At 40.1% G+C, this 15,958-nt stretch overlaps 1 protein-coding gene and 1 long non-coding RNA gene across 3 annotated transcripts in view; both read left to right on the top strand.

Moving 5' to 3' along the window:
* The window catches only part of Rimklb (ribosomal modification protein rimK like family member B), a 32,884-nt gene extending 27,187 nt beyond the window's left edge, over positions 1 to 5,697 (top strand). For both annotated transcript variants that reach the window (XM_036180833.1, XM_036180832.1), the window contains one exon: positions 3,355 to 5,697. In XM_036180833.1, the coding sequence (XP_036036726.1) occupies positions 3,355 to 3,821 (467 nt within the window). In that variant the 3' untranslated portion in view covers positions 3,822 to 5,697. The remainder of the gene's footprint in view (positions 1 to 3,354) is intronic.
* A 1,991-nt stretch (positions 5,698 to 7,688) lies between these two features.
* LOC118579526 lies at positions 7,689 to 14,849 on the top strand. The gene is made up of 2 exons (XR_004944476.1): positions 7,689 to 10,411; positions 14,693 to 14,849. It is a non-coding gene; the product is annotated as an uncharacterized LOC118579526 (long non-coding RNA).
* Positions 14,850 to 15,958: the final 1,109 nt, after the last annotated feature.

Here is a 15,958-nt window from a genome sequence, read left to right as displayed (position 1 = left end):
GTGGGCCAGGGCTGGGCTTAAAGATCCCACACCTGGCTGCCATTCCCACTGTTAACTTTACAAGTTCTAGAAATGTTCTCTTTTTCGTTATAAAGTGTTTTTTGTTTGTTTGATTTGGTGTTTGGAGACAGAGGTTTTTTTGTGTGTGTAGCCCTGGCTGTCCTGGAGCTCACTCTGTAGATAAGGCTGGCCCTGACCTCACAGAGGAGATCCCTCTGCTTCCTAAGTCCTGGGATTAAATGTGTGCACCACCACCACCTGGCTCTGTGTGTGTGTGTGTGTGTGTGTGTGTGTGTGTGTGTGTGTGTTTTGTCTGTGCACCATGTGCCCACAGAGGCCTGAAAAGGGCATTGGACCCCCTAGAGATGCAGTTACAATTGTGAGCTACCATGTGGGTGCTGGGAATTGAATCCAGGCTCTCTGTCAGAGCAGTCAGTGTTCCCAGCTGCTGAGACATCCTTCCAGTGTCTCCTCCCCATTTCTCTCTTTGTTACCTCCTCTCATCCATCTATTTATTTTCCTCTGGAAGATTTATTTTCTGATTTAATTCCCAGATTTCCTACTTTGTTTTATGATTTCATTTTAAGTTTTTTTGTCTGTGCTCTAAAAATATTCCCTATATGTGATTAATTCTGCTTTTCTTTTGGTTGCTTGGTTTTTGTTGTTGTTCTGTTTTGAGATAGGGTCTTGATGGATTGCTCAGGCTGGCCTTGAACTTTCCTTCTGCCTCAACCTCTAGACTGCCTTTTACCACACCCTGCTCCTCTGAGCGAACATTCACAAACAACTGTAAGTTTTGGGATATTCAATCATACTGTGAACCCTGAGTTTGCATTTGCATTAATTAAATAAAATCAGCCTTGGAGGTTAGGAGGAAGAGCTAGCAACTAGTTGACAGAAAGTAATCAGAGTTAGGGGTGTCTGGAAGATGGACAGAGAAATGCACAGGAAGTAGTAGGGAGGGACTTAGCATGGAATGGTCTTTTTTGGTTTGGTGGATTGAAAGGATGCTCTCTTTCTGAGATACCAGTGAAGAGGGAAGGTCAGTTAGTTATTCCTCAACCTCTCTGAGCTAGTAGGTTTTCACCCTAGGCTCTGACTCCTATTATTTAAATAGAACAATAGAGGTTTAGTTAAAACTACATTTGGTGGCAGTGGCAGGAGGCAGATCCAGCAGAACATGAAAGTGACGTTGGAGCCACAGTGACTGCTGAAACAGCAGTAGGTTCAGGTGCGACACTGCCAACAGAAAAACAACCCTGCTGTCCTTCATTTCCTCTGTGGAGTGTTGAGTTGCTGATCAGTTTTGTTTTAGCTTCAGAAAATCTCTTTGGCTGGGTGGTGGTGAAAGCCTTTAATTCCAGCACTTCAGAGGCAAGTGGATCTCTGAGTTCGAGTCTAGCCTGGTCTGAGTTCCAGGACAGCCAGAGCTTCACAGGGAAACCTTGTCTTGAAAAACAAAAAACAAAACAATTTTTTTTTTTTTTTTCCGAGACAGGGTTTCTCTGTGTAGTTTTGCACCTTTCAAAAACCCTTTTTGTTATTGTTGTTGAACTCTAATTTCTTTAGGGTATTCTTTCTTGTATTAGGTATGTATCGTGTCACACCTGGGCTAATTCAGATTTGTTTTTTTGGAGCATGTTGTGTTGCTTTAGTCTCCAGGTGTTGGGAAACCATACTGGTTCCTGTACTCTTCTTACCTTTCCAGCCTCTGGGTAATGAGGACTCCGCTTCATTTGCCTAGCTGTTTTGGCCACTATACATGACATTCCTGTGGATGCTCAGAGCTGCTATGCCCAGTCTTGTCAGGCTTCTTTCTTTTCTTTCTAGTCTTCTTGAAGCTAGTCTCCCGCGTGAGGACGCTGTTGTGTTTCTTTACTCCCACCCTGTGCTAGCAAAGCTCACTCCTACCTGTATGTTTGGCTAGTGATCTGAAGACTCAGAAGCTTTTTTCTTAGGAATAGAACCCATAAAGAAAGAGTGCCATATGTGGATTGCCATATTCCTAGTATGCACCCCATCCCTTGTCCCTGTTTTATGTCAGTATTAAATAATTTTTGAGACAGAGTCTCACTATGAAGCCTTGGCTAGCCTGGAACTTGCTCTATATTCCAGGCTGCTTCAAACTCACGAATTTGCTAGGCTTCTCCACTTGCTATATATAAAATCAGCTCGTGGACTGGGGAGATGGCTCAGTGGTTAAGATCACTGGCTGTTCTTCTACAGGACCTGGGTCCAATCCCAGCCCCCACATGGCAGCTCATAACTGTCTTAACTCCAGTTTCAGGGAGTCCAACACCTTCACAGACATACATGAAGGCAAAATACAAATGTGAATGAAATAAAAATAAGTAAATTATTTTTAAAAAATCAGATGTTCTAATTATACAAACATTTTAAACACAATCTTTCATATTTGCAGATTGAAACGATTCAACTGAGCACTTAAAATATTAAAAAACAAACAAATAACCACAGTCCAGAGTTGGTGACTAAAGCCCAGTGTGTATGTTACTTCCTAAAGGTTCATGAAAGCAGAACTTGGCAGAAGCCAAATACTGTGCTAAGTTGGCAGGAATCAAGTACTATTCAGTCCTTCTCTACTTCAGTCTTGTGGGATCCTCACCCTCTCCCTGGCACTCTTTGAGTGTTGTTTGAATTGAGTTTATGGATGGAAAGTTAAGCCTACGATGGTTGCATCTATATTGAACATACATTACCATTGTTCTTAATCAGTAACATTTTAACAACTCTTGCGTGTTTCCACTGTATCAGGTATTGTACTATAGAGCTGATTTAAAATGCGTAGCAGGTTGTAGGCACTACAAACTCTGTTAAGGGCTTGTGATCATTTGTAGATTTTGGTGTCGGTGGTGGGGATGGGAGGTTCTGGAAACCCTTGTGATGTTGAGGGACACTGTTTGGTCCATCTTATCATAGACAGGATAGACCTTAAGGGAAGTTTAATGTTTTTCTCAGACGTTCTCCTTTGGTTCTTTCTCACTTTTCTTTCATCTCTGTTCTGGCAGGCTTAAAACTTCAATTTTAAGCCAGTGGTGGTAGTGAATGCCTATAGTGCCAGCAGGAGGCTGAGGCAAAGGACCATGAGTGTGAGGCAGTCCAGATTAAATAAATAAGCTTTAGTCTCAATAGGACAAAACAAAAACCAGTTTTACACTAGCGTTGCTTTGTTGTTTCATTACCCATTTAGAAGAGGCCTGGGGTTGGGGATTGAGCTCAGTGGTAAGGCCCTGGGTTCGGTCCTCAGCTCCAAAAAAAAAAAAAAAAGAAGAGGCCTGTGTTAATGCTACTCCAGAAGTTGATAACCCTCTCTACCTCTTCTTTTCTTTACAGGAGGTGTGGGGATGATGTGCTCATTGAGTGAACAAGGGAAGCAGCTAGCCATCCAGGTGTCTAATATCCTGGGGATGGATGTCTGTGGCATTGACCTGTTGATGAAAGATGACGGCTCCTTCTGTGTCTGCGAGGCCAATGCAAATGTAGGTTTCATCGCCTTTGATAAGGCTTGTAATCTAGATGTAGCTGGTATCATAGCAGACTATGCTGCCTCCCTTCTGCCCGCTGGCCGGCTCACCCGGCGCATGTCCCTGCTCTCTGTGGTGTCCACGGCCAGTGAGACTAGTGAGCCGGAGCTCGGTCCCCCCGCCAGCACTGCTGTCGACAACATGAGCGCAAGTTCCAGCTCTGTCGATAGCGACCCTGAAAGTACCACCGAGCGAGAGCTGCTCCCCAAGCTCCCAGCGGGGCTGTTCAACATGAACCAGCTGCTAGCCAATGAGATCAAACTCCTGGTGGAGTGACCCCACCGGTAAATAACTCACCAGCAAACCCTCGTAAAACTGTCCCCCACCCATCCCTCCCCTTAACCAACTTGCAATGCTGTTCATGGAGAATGCTCAGGAGGTTGAGAGAAAGGTACAGTAAGATTGGTTAGAAGAAGGGAAACTAGATGAGACCTGATAGTGACACGTACCTGATTCATTTCCAGAGTCTACAGAAAGGAAGAATAGGTGATATACAGAGAAATGGCAGGCTCTCTTGCTAACATTTTCAGTGACTTAAAAAAAAAACCCTGCTCTTAGGCCATGAGGAACATGAAAGTTTCTTTTTCCGTGGTCTCTTGCTTTTGTTTTTATGTAGAATGGTTTTGATTCAAGTACTTGGTAGCATGACTTCACACAGTTTCAAGATTTGTAAAGAGGAAACATCTTAAAAATAGAAATGTTCTAGTAGCAATCTGAAAATTCTGCCGTTTCTCTCAGCTAGCATTTAAATGCACATAATTGTTTATGAACTCTTAAGGGGCTCTGACTGGGATTTCTTATTTTCGTGTTCATCCTTGTTTTTTTTCCCCCTTAATTTGGGTGGGAGGGTAATGTGACTATAATCCAATAAAGATTTTTAATAACAAAATTGGCATGTTTGCATGATGAAAGGGAAATGAACAGTATTGCAATGTCTGGTATACAAAGTAACATTTACTCAATGTAGATAAAGTTATACTAGTTGAAGTTTGTGCATTGCCTTGTATTTGTTAGTGTTTTAGTCTTTTGAAAGATAATATGCTCTGTTAATGTTGCATTTTTAATACATGCTGGTAACATCCCTTGCTCTATGACTTCATCTTTAACAATGGCCAAAGTAAACAAAATGCTACTTTTTTTGGTTAACAAGACACTGACTCAACATACACATTTAAAAGTCTTCGTGCCCTCCTTTTCTTTTGAGAGTTGAACATTTAAAGGATAAGTACAGGGACATCATTTTGGGGAGGCAAGTAAAGGTCATTAGGTATAAAGCTGAAATGATTTTTAATGCTATTTTTTTTGTATTTGCATTTTTCACATTTTAGGAGGGTTTATATATATGTCGCATGCAAGTGTATGTGTTTTATTTTTTGTTTACACCAAACAAAGAATAGATTCTAGAGAATGGCATGATGGGAAGCAGTTTTCCTTAAAACAAAAGAAAACATTGAATTGCTTTAGACTCCAATAGTATAGAGATACTCCCCTAAGGACAATAGGAAAGTAGATGTTTCTTAGGCTGTGTGTGTGTGTGTGTGTGTGTGTGTGTGTGTGTGTGTGTGTGTGTATGTGTGTGTTTGTGTTTGTTTTTATTTGTAGGCTGTTTGGCATATGACTTATTCAAGGCTACATGCTTTTATTTAATGTTATGGCTGTGCATTTTCTCTTTATACACTTAAGATTTGGAGGGAGGTGGACTGGATGTTTTAATGCGATTTATTTAACATATTGAGTCTCATATAGCCCTATCCTTAAGCCTTCAGTACTGACCACGTTATATTCCTTTTCTGAATTGATGAAAGCCCCCAATCTGCATATAATATGAGCCTTTAAGACAAGGATAAAGCTATTCCAGCGATTGAGTCTGGAAGATGTGTTAAGAGATGGCGATGCTACAGGGTTCAACATACTTTTTAAACAGCAAGCTCCATCTCCCTGCAAATTCTCTGCAGCTTCCCCAAGCTTTTCATACCTCTCCAGTGCTGCTTTCCTTCAGATGGACTGTAACATAATTTCTTGGACACTACTTAGAGACTTGAAGGTGATAATAAAACATCAGTATTATCCAGCTCCAACAGAGGTCTGATCATGATTAACTGTACAGTTTCCCCCTTTGAAAAAGGAATGTAATAAAACTTGGTTTCCTTTATAGAATTAAATAATATTAAAATGGAGTGAAAGGTTGATTGTTGACAAATAGAATAGTACCTATAATCTGTGAACTCTCTCATTTCATCTCAGAAAAAGGATACATAAGGAGTTCTAATTTATCTTTAGGATACTCCAATTGCATTTGCACGATTTGATTTGCACAGGGTCCTTGGGAGTCATAAGTACCTCTGATTCACTAACAGAATAAAAGTACTTGGTACTTTGCTGAATGATCATATTTTGGAGGGTGCATACTATTTGGTATAGAGAAATAAATGGACAGTCAAGTAATCAGATCCTAAAATCAGATCTGGTTGCCACATGCATTATGATACACATGTAAGTCCATGTATTTAAAAACAAATAGAACATCTTCATTTGGAAAGTTCATCTTGTTATGGTGGGATAAGAAAGAGGAAAACTAGAGTTATCCATTCTAAACCAAGCACTCTAAGGGGTTTTCACTGGCAGCTCCACTCCCTGTTCATGCAGCCACTGTGCACCAGCCAGTGTCGAAATGTAGCTCTTCACCAGCCACCTTCTGGATATCACACTCACACAGTAGATGAAATTAACAGGGTTGCTCATCTTGAACTCTCTCAAGTAAGGTAAGGATAAGAGCATTAAGGTAAGAAGGAGGACTCAAAGGAAATGAGTGATAGTTGACTTATTCTCGTAATTGTTTTCATAACTTTTGTACAATCTTCACCTGTGAGATAAAATGTATTTACCAAATCCATGGAATCATGCCAAAATCTGAATTACTGTAAATTTTTTGTATGCTGTTAAAATTGTAATTGTTAATTGTATTTTTAATAATTCTCATGTTTTTATGTTATCTGTGATGAAAATTGGACTTTATAGATGATCTATCTATACATATGAACTATGCCACTTAAAATTTCTAATAAGTATTTTTTCTTTTGATACTTATAATTGGTCATTTCTGCTGGCTTTTCTCCAATGAACTTTGAAATCTTTCTTTATGCTGTCAATAAGAAACTACCCTGGAACATTAGAAAAAAATCCAACAAGAGACTTGCTTTCGTCAAGCACTCCTCAGACTTTAAGAAAAAGCACTGACGGCAATGGAGACGGCCACTGACTATCAATCACCTCCTTTTTCTCAAGAAGGAAAACATGGAAAAGCAAACCTGTTTTCAGTGAACCCCAAGTTGGGGTTGGGGGTGTTAGAGACATTGTGAAATCAAATCTTGTGTTATATTTTCCTCCTGGTTCGCTGTTTTGAGAAGGTTTGTGGGCTATTTGGCTGGTGAGACACGCTCCCTCCTAAGAAAATGTAGGTGCTCAGACAGGTAACCTCTGCCGCTGTTTGTCTGTCTGTCTGTTCGCTTTATTTACATTGGCTTCTGTTGTGCTAGGATGTAAGACGTAATACATCGTAGGATTTATAACCAGGTTCACTGCTTTCTTTTGTTTCTTAAAAAGAAAAAGTTTCACCTAAAATACAGGCTAGGTGCCTTGGATTTGGAATGTTTAATGACGGACAGAAGTCTGCTGTTGGAATCATCTAGTCTTCCAGATTAGATTGGAAATGTTTTCATTTTGTTTCGGTTTGGGGGTTTGTGTGGTGTTTTATTTCCTTTATCCCAATGCACTTTGCCATGCCTCCTAGGATGGCTGCCTAACTCTAGTGACATTTTTTTCCATGTTAACAAAAGTGTGGTTTTAAAAAATTCCTTAATGTTTTACATTTTAAAAATTGTTTTTGAAGAAATATTCTAATTGCTTGCACTGTTACTGTTCTTTGCCAGCCTTTTCAGGAGCCAAAATATACAAATACAAACAAACAAAAAATACTCAGAGAAAACACTTTCCTTCTTCCCCCTTCCTGATGATGAGTGAGAAGTTTTGAGAGCTTTGGGGTCAGTGCCCTTGTAAACTTCCCCTCCCCCATAATGCAGCTGTGCAGTGGTGCTAAGTGCAGCGGCTCGGACCAGGCCCAGCCCAGCCTGCTGGCAGGTAATTGGATCTCCTTTATTTCCATCAGAAGGCTAACATTTTGCTTTCTTAAGTTTTCTTTCTGTAACACTTTAAAGGCAAATATGAATTTATCATAACTTGATTTTTACAAATAATGCATACATATGGTAGCAAATAATTTAAAGAAGAGTTTGTGGGATAAAGCTTGAATGATTAGGATGAACTCAGCACTTGGGATTTCATTTAGCTGTTTAGATATTCCATTTCTTGCATATATGTCTATAATAAGTTCTCAGAGTGTGACTTTGGCTTTGTTTTGTTGTGGGTTTGTTTGTCTCTTCCATTGTGCTACTCTGGCTTAAGCTTTTTCAGGGGTTGGTGTTCCGAATACACAGTGAGCTCACACTTTAAAGACATCAATTAGGAGTTGACAGGTATGGAAAACTAGAGTTGTGTAAAGTAAACTAGGTTCTAGGTTCTATATATGGTTTAAAGTACACTGCGTTCAGTTGGCCTTAGTGACATGCACGGGGCTTGTGAAACCAATAGAGCTTTTTAGTCACCTTAGAAGTGATCACTAGAGCCTAACAGATGTATGTGAATAGCCAAAGACTATCAAATTCTAAAGAGTACACATTATATAGATTGGAACATATAGGGTAGCATTTCTGAAGCACAGCATGGTTAACCAGATTAGCCAGGGTCATAAAACAAAGTTAGTGGCAGAATGGAAATAGTCTGTACAGTTTGGTAGTCTTCTGTTAGGTACCACGTTTCTTTATGTCCACCCCAGTTTGCTTACTGTTTCCTCCTTCCCTGTCCTTTCTAAGGTTTTCACTCTGAAAGCTAGCCTTATATTTTACATTACAGCAGCAATCTCTCTCTAATTAATGGTTTCAGAGACAGTAGCCAGCACCTTCCCTTCATTTTTATTTTTGCATCGTTTTCTCTGGTAGCTTGTAATGTCCTACACAAAGAATGTATACATTCAGCAGACCTGGTCAGTGAATAAGAAACCCTGCCTCAGCTAGAGGCATGTAATAAATGATTAGCCTATTCTGTGCTTCAGTTGACACGTGAGATAGGGATATCCTCTGGCATCTTAAGATAATTATTTGTTGAATTGAACTGAAATTTACTTGACCAAGAATTCCACCTGCACTCCTACAGGGATGTATGAGGTGTTCTGAGAAGGACTCCTTCAGGAGACTTCTGTTCTCTGGCCTATGAGAATGGCCACCGGTAGAATGTTTGCATTGTGCAGGCTGTAGAGAGTTTAAACAACCCCTATTCTGATGCCCCATTAAATATTGCTGACTTGTAAGGAATCTTGATTTTATTGTATTCAAAACTTAGGTGGACCTTATATAGTATATTTACCTGGCTGCTATTTGGGATTTGGGGAACATGAGGGGTGGGGTGAACTGTTGTTGTTTTAGGTTTCAGTCAGACAGACATCCCTGTGCCTCAGTTCCCAGAAGCACAGCAGGCCTCTAGGAGCATCCGTGGGAACGGCGCAGTCCTGACATCTCCAACTTCTCCTGCTCAGGCTCATCCCATATGCAGAGGTCAAAAGGGTGGGGTTTGAGATGGGGGAAGGAATGAGAAAGTGGAAGTGATGTCATTGCAGGTCTGCTGTTGACCAGCTCTTTGGTGCTTATGTCAGTGTGCGTTTATTTTAAGTTGCCAAGTCTGTACATACATCTATTTGGGGAGAAGGTAATGGGAGGGTGGAAAAAGTAAGCTGTTATTATTGCTAGGCTCTTCTTGGATGTAGTTCCTTAGTGTCTAATAGAAAATTTCAGACGTAGGCTCCAGTGACAAAGAATGGGGATAGAGGTGAATCTTAGATTTTTAAAACGCATTAGACATTATGCTGTGTTAATTCCCAGTTCTCTTAGAACTATTATTTTTGTCATTCTTTCCCTTCCCCCTAGTTTTTCTAGGTATGTGTTAGTTTAAGGAAATGTACATTCATGATCAGCCCTTTCTAAGGGACTTAATGAATATTAACTCTTTTGCAAAAAAAAAAAATACCCAATGCTTATATGGGCATACAAATGCTACCCTATTTTAAATGTAGGTGGCGTATGTGTTCGTGTTTTATTGTATTCAGAGCCATTGGGCAATAAGCAGTCCAGAACATTGAAATCTCAAGCAGGTAAAGCACCTAATACCCTTAGTTTCTAGAATTACTTTAAAGGCTTTGCATTGATGTGTCTTCCATGGTTCTTTGGATAGTCTCTGAGTTTGGAATTTGTAGGAGTTGTAGACTACCTAGTTAATTTAAATCATGTACTTATTTATAGCTCATAGGGATACATAGGGAAGGAGAACAGTGAAACAGAACACCGCTCTTTGAGATAACGACCATTGAGTGTATAATCGTTCCTCTTCCTTTCTTTCTGTTTTTAATTTTCCTAGCTTAGCATGAACATTGATCATACGTTATTTGGTTTTCTATGATTGGGTTTTTCTCTCCTGATTATTGAGGTGGGATGGCAATATTTGAAAATGTTGAGTCACATGTTAAACTATGAACTGTTAAAGCATTGTTTTATTTGAACAATAAGCAAGGCCCTTTTCTATATGCCCTTCTGCTGCAGCAGAGAGATAAACGGGTAGGTGGCAGCAGAGAAAAGAATCTTGAGAGTGGCTGTTGACCTTAAACCTGCATAGCAGAAGAAACGGCATGTGACGTGCCTAGTGGAGCGAGGAAGGGCAGAGACGCAAGCTGGACTTAGGACGCCTGCCTCCTTATTCTGAGGGTGAGTTACTTCCCACCTGGGATGTGCTTTTGGTTTGACGCCAGTGTTGTGTGAGGTGCATTGTTGTAGCCTGTATGTAAACATGGGTGTCTGTCATTCTCTACTTTAGGTTAAATCTGATCTTACTGGTGCATTATCATTCCCTTATTTGAAAAATTACTAACACTGTGCAAAATCCCCAACATTGAAACATCGACCTTTAATGATGGCAAAAATTATGTTGAATGTAAACTTTCTTTTAAAACTACTTTATGGAGATAAGACCTCCCCCTTTAGTAGGAATGCTGGAGGGGTAGATAAAGAATGTAATATTTAAGCAGGGTGGTGGTAGTGCAGTCCTTTAGTCCCAGCACTTGGGTTGCAGAGGCAGGGGGATCTCTCTACATATCTACCAGTTCTTCTCTCCTGCTCATGTTTCTGAGTCTTTTCCTCTATTTTTATTTCTCATTTCAGTGTTTGTGTGTGTGTATGTGTCTCTCTCTCCTCCCCATTTCTTTTTCCCCTCTCATTCTCCCTGTTGCCTCAAGATTTTTTTTTTTTTATCCAGTGTTGCCCTGATGATTTTTTGTTTGTTTTGTGACAGGCTCTCTCTACATAGCCCTGGCTGTCCTGGAACTCACTATGTAGACCGGGCTGGCCTTAAGCTCAGAGATCAACCTGCCTCTGCTTCCAGAGTGCTGGGATTAAAAGCATGTAATCTTTTGTTTGTGGGTGGTTTGTTTTCTTGCTTTGAGATATAGGTATATAGACCTAGATGACTCACCCCTATGGATCAGGTTGATGTCATTCACAGAAGAGCCCAACTGCCTTCCTCTGCCATCACATCTATGTCTGTCTGTTTTTCCTTTTTTTTTTTTTTTTTTTTTTTTTTAATTAAGGTTTAAGGCATTAACACTATGGCACTGCATTTCTGTAATCCTAGCACTTGGGAAACAGAAGCAGGAGCAGGGATTTAGGGTCATCCTTGGCTGCATTGTGAGTTGAGGCTAGCATTAGCTATATGAGAGAAAAGAGGGAAGAGAAGAAGGGAAGGAAGACAAGAATTTGGCTAGGCTAAGTAGAAGAAAGTAAATGGGATTTTGAAGTCTGCAAGAATTAAAGAGTAAAAAAATCAAATCTTAATAAGCAGACCTATTTACTTAAACAAGTATTTAAATGGACTATCTTGATTTCTAGCAACCAAATTGCTTACAATGATTTTAACAGAAATGAAAGGACACTGCATCATTATTCATATGCACACAGGCCTCATTGCTGACCCAGTGCTCTACCACTGAGGTAAAGCCCAGCCTTGTTTAGACTTTGGCTTCAACCTAACTTTGTTTTGGTAGGGGCAGGGGTGTTGAGAACGGGTCTCTATGCAGCCCTGACTCATGAGCCACCACCCCAGCTTACCATCCTGATTTTTAAATCTAAAGGAGCTCTGCTCATTGAGAAACCTATGTACTAGAGATGAAGTTTTAGTCTTTCGGATAAAACTTTGTTTTTTTGTCTTTGTTTCATTTTTTGTTTTGTTTTATGTCAGGCTGGCATTGAACTCCTAGACCTTCTGCTCTCTCATCAAATACAGACATGTGCATGATGAATGGCACAGAAAAATGGTGACACTAAGGGACCTCCCTGTTTCCATAGAGAATGTTTCTCAGAAGCACATTCATTGGGTGCCTTATATGTGATATGGAATTAATGTTCTCAAGTCATACAACAATAAAGATAGGATATCCAGAGATGAGTGATTGGTGATGGCTCCCACTAATCTAATAGAATGAGTTCCTGGTCTACAAATACTTACTATAGGCATTTGCAAAGATTAGTTACTTAATGTAGTCTTGAATTCAAACTCAGGTTAGTCAGGCTTGCACCTTTACATATTGAGCCATATCTCAAGTCTTTAGGCAAGTCTTCTAACTCCTGAACTTGAACTTTATCCCTGGAACCCGTGGTGGAAGGAGAGAACCAGCTCTCTAAAGTTGTCCTTTGATTTCTGCATGTTCATGTGCTTGCATAATGAACACAATAGTAATTTAAATAGATTAGAAAAAGATTTCCCAAGATTACAGAGCCAGAGCTAAAACCCAACTCTTGTACTTGAAAGTGTTGTTTTTGTTTACATTATATACCACTCACTCCTTCATCAGTAGTTACTGGATATATGCCCTGCATGGATGGGAGCTGGACTTACCCAGTGTAAGCATCAGGGGTGCTTTTCAGAAAGCTTGTTGAGATGACCTGTAGGAACCACCTTTGGGTGTTTGCATTCATATTTACTGTTGACATTTGAGTTTACTTGGCTCACCAATTCTTCCCAGACCCGAGTGTGGTTCTTACTCAGTTCCCAGCATCCATGTCAGGTAGCTCTCAACCACCTGTAACTCTAGCTCCAGAGGACTCAACTTCTGCAGGCATTGCCAGCACATGCGCGTGTGCGTACACACATACACAACACACACACAACATACACACACAACACACACACACAACACACACACACAATCTTTTTTTTTGGGTAAGGAAAGATACAAAGATGCTTTTGTGCTCTCTGGAATTTCTGTTCTAAGGAGAAAGCATTCCTACTCTGAAACCTGCCTCTCTTGCACATTCCATTCTATTCCAGAAAATGATTCAGACTGTCACAGAGATGAAGTCTCTATTCTCTGGTTCCTTCTTTTCCTTGTAGGTTGTAGAAGCAGAAGAGGGACAAGCAGAGTCAGTAGGATGAGTAACAACACAACAGTGGAACAGCTGTCTAAATACGCAGTGAATTTTGTTGTCTTCAAATGTGTTAAAATAATACCACCTGTATTTAGAAAAATTGTCCGAAGGTTGAAAAATATTTTACTGCCCTAATCAGTAATTTTGGCTAGTATATAGAAATGTTAAAAAGTTCAAGGCTAAAAAACTTCACTATTAATCTGAAATGAAATTTATTGTCCATATAATAAATTATTGAAAATTTAGGGGACAAGAGTAAGAGAATTAAAGTTGAATTTTGTTTGGGGCCTTGTACAGTAATCTTATTTAATCTGTAAGAAAACTCCCGCATCAGTTTCTTTTTTTTTCCCCCCCTTCGGAGCTGAGGATCGAACCCAGGGCCTTGCACTTGCTAGGCAAGTGCTCTACCAACTGAGCTAAATCCCCAACACTCCCTCCATCCCACACCCCACCCCCGCTGGCATAGTTCTGACTGCAGCCACACTTTCCTCTCTAACAACACTGTTAAGAAATAATACTAGGCTAGGCAGTGCTGGTTCACACCTTTAATCCCAGCACTCGGGAGACAGAGCCAGGCGGATCTCTGAGTTTGAGGCCAGCCAGAGGGAGATCCAAGACAGGCTCAAAAGCTACACAGAGAAACCCTGTCTCAAAACAAAACAAAACAAAACAAACCAAAAAGAATACTAATAAGACTATGATGCTAGTTTTAAAATATTATGACCATTCAGTGCCTCAGATTGGATTTGAGTTTTATAAAATATAAATTATTCCTGTTGGGTATCTTTTTTAAAAACAATTTATTTTTATTTTTGTACATTGGTGTTTTGCCTACATGTATTCTATGTGAAGGTGTGGCATCCCCTGCAACTGGAGGTACAGATACTTGTGAGCTCCCATATGGATGCTGAGAATTGATCCCGGGTCCTCCGGAAGAGTAGTCAGTGTTCTTAACCATGGAGCTAGCTCTCTAGCTTCCCTCCCTGTTGGGTATCTTAATATCCGAGAAAACATACTTGACTAGATAATCTGCTTAAAATAAGTTATAAACTGTAGGAAAGGAAAAAAGCGAAGTTTAAAAAAAAAAAAAAAGCTCCAGTACTGTGCTTTTGGTAGCGTCTCGGTTTTGAGCTGGAATCTTCTGTGTAGCCCGGGTGGCCGGCCAGTCACTCATTGTGTTGCTTAGGTGCCTGGAGCTTGCAGGCCATCCTGCCTCAGCATCCAAGTGCTGAGATGGAAGGTACAGCCCGTTGGCAATACTGTGGATCCATGTGCGTATTTGGGGATTTAGAAGAGTTTCTTCTGGAGAAAATAAAATAAATGTATTTATAGTAATAGTTATGCTTACTAAAATGTTAGGAACGTAAAATATTTTCCAAGTTATAATTAGAGTATATGTCTTTGTTAACTCAGATCACCAAGTCAAAGAATGGAAATAATAAAAAAATTGTAGTACAATTTATATATATTGTAATGTTGGTTTGCTTCCTGTCCTTCCTTTTTCTTTTTTCCCATATCCCCGTGACAGAGACTTAATCTGTGATTTCGGTGAATTTTGTTTTTCCCCAGGTTCTCTTGAAACAACCAGTGCTATTCTGGATGAAGACAGATTGGAGTTCACTTTTTAAAGTGGAAGAACAACACAGAATAAGAAGTCGATAGTTGTACCTTGTTGGATTCAGTGTGGTTTCTTTTTCTAAAATAAAAGCACTGAATGGAAGTAACACATGGAGTGTGCCTTGCTCTTTTAGCAGCTATTATCTCTACCCACTCCATCATATGTGCTGTTCACATTAGTCCAGGATGCTAGGCTCAACTAACTACCCACTCCATCATATGTGCTGTTCACATTAGTCCAGGATGCTAGGCTCAACCGAGTTCTTTTATTCTTCCCTCTAGTTGTCTTCTGCAAATGAAGTCTTACATTCTTTACTTCTGATGGGGATGCTCCTTTTGGCACATAGGCAGGTACTACCGCGGTGTTGGATAATTTCCTCTGGGTCCCTTTCCTTCAACACTGAATGACATGCTGAATTGCTGCTGTGGTTGGTTAATCTCTGAAAGGATTGGTCATATTGTCTCAGATTTCAATTCTAACTAACACTTAATGGTTACATGGCCTTTGGACACATCTCTCTCCATGATGTAGAGTATTTATTTCAAAAGAAAGTAAATGAATTTAGTTAGATTAATATGTAAGGATTACTAGAATATGGTATATAGCACCTTACCTATTGTTGAATATTTAACACTGTCAATCTTACACATTTGATTATTGATAACTGAATTATTTAATTTGCTGAACTTCAACATGGGGTCTTGCCCATATTGGCAAGCACTCTACCACTGAAATAAATGTATTCCTAAGATTGGTGTTTCTGTTTCAGTTCTTAGAATCTTAAGTACATGCCAACAGGTCAGACATTGGCTTCAAAGTGAGAGTTATTAAGAGTGGAACAAGGTATTTCAAAAGTTAATGACAGAAGCAAATTTACTGTTCTGGAAAAACAAACATTACCTTTCTCATTGCTGTAACAGAACACCCAAGCAAGGGAGGGTTTTAGGGTGTGTGTATGTTCAAAGGGGTGCGGTTCAGCACCACAAGGAAGGTGAAGTGCTGGGTACGCTTGCTTTTGCTTCACTCAAGGACTGTTGGAATGGTGCTGCCCTCGTTTAGTACATGGGGGAAGAGGGGTGCTTCCCACCTCAGCTCACAGGCATGCCCCGATGTTTAACTGTCTGGTTAACAATACAGCAATACAGATCAGTGGAATCCTAAAGTTAACAGTCCAGTGAGAAGTATTACAGAACCAGCAATATCACAGCACTGAAATT

The sequence above is a fragment of the Onychomys torridus genome, chromosome 3 (assembly GCF_903995425.1).
Source record: "Onychomys torridus chromosome 3, mOncTor1.1, whole genome shotgun sequence".
NCBI lineage: Eukaryota > Metazoa > Chordata > Mammalia > Rodentia > Cricetidae > Onychomys > Onychomys torridus.
This window is presented reverse-complemented; position numbering and strand designations above follow the sequence as displayed.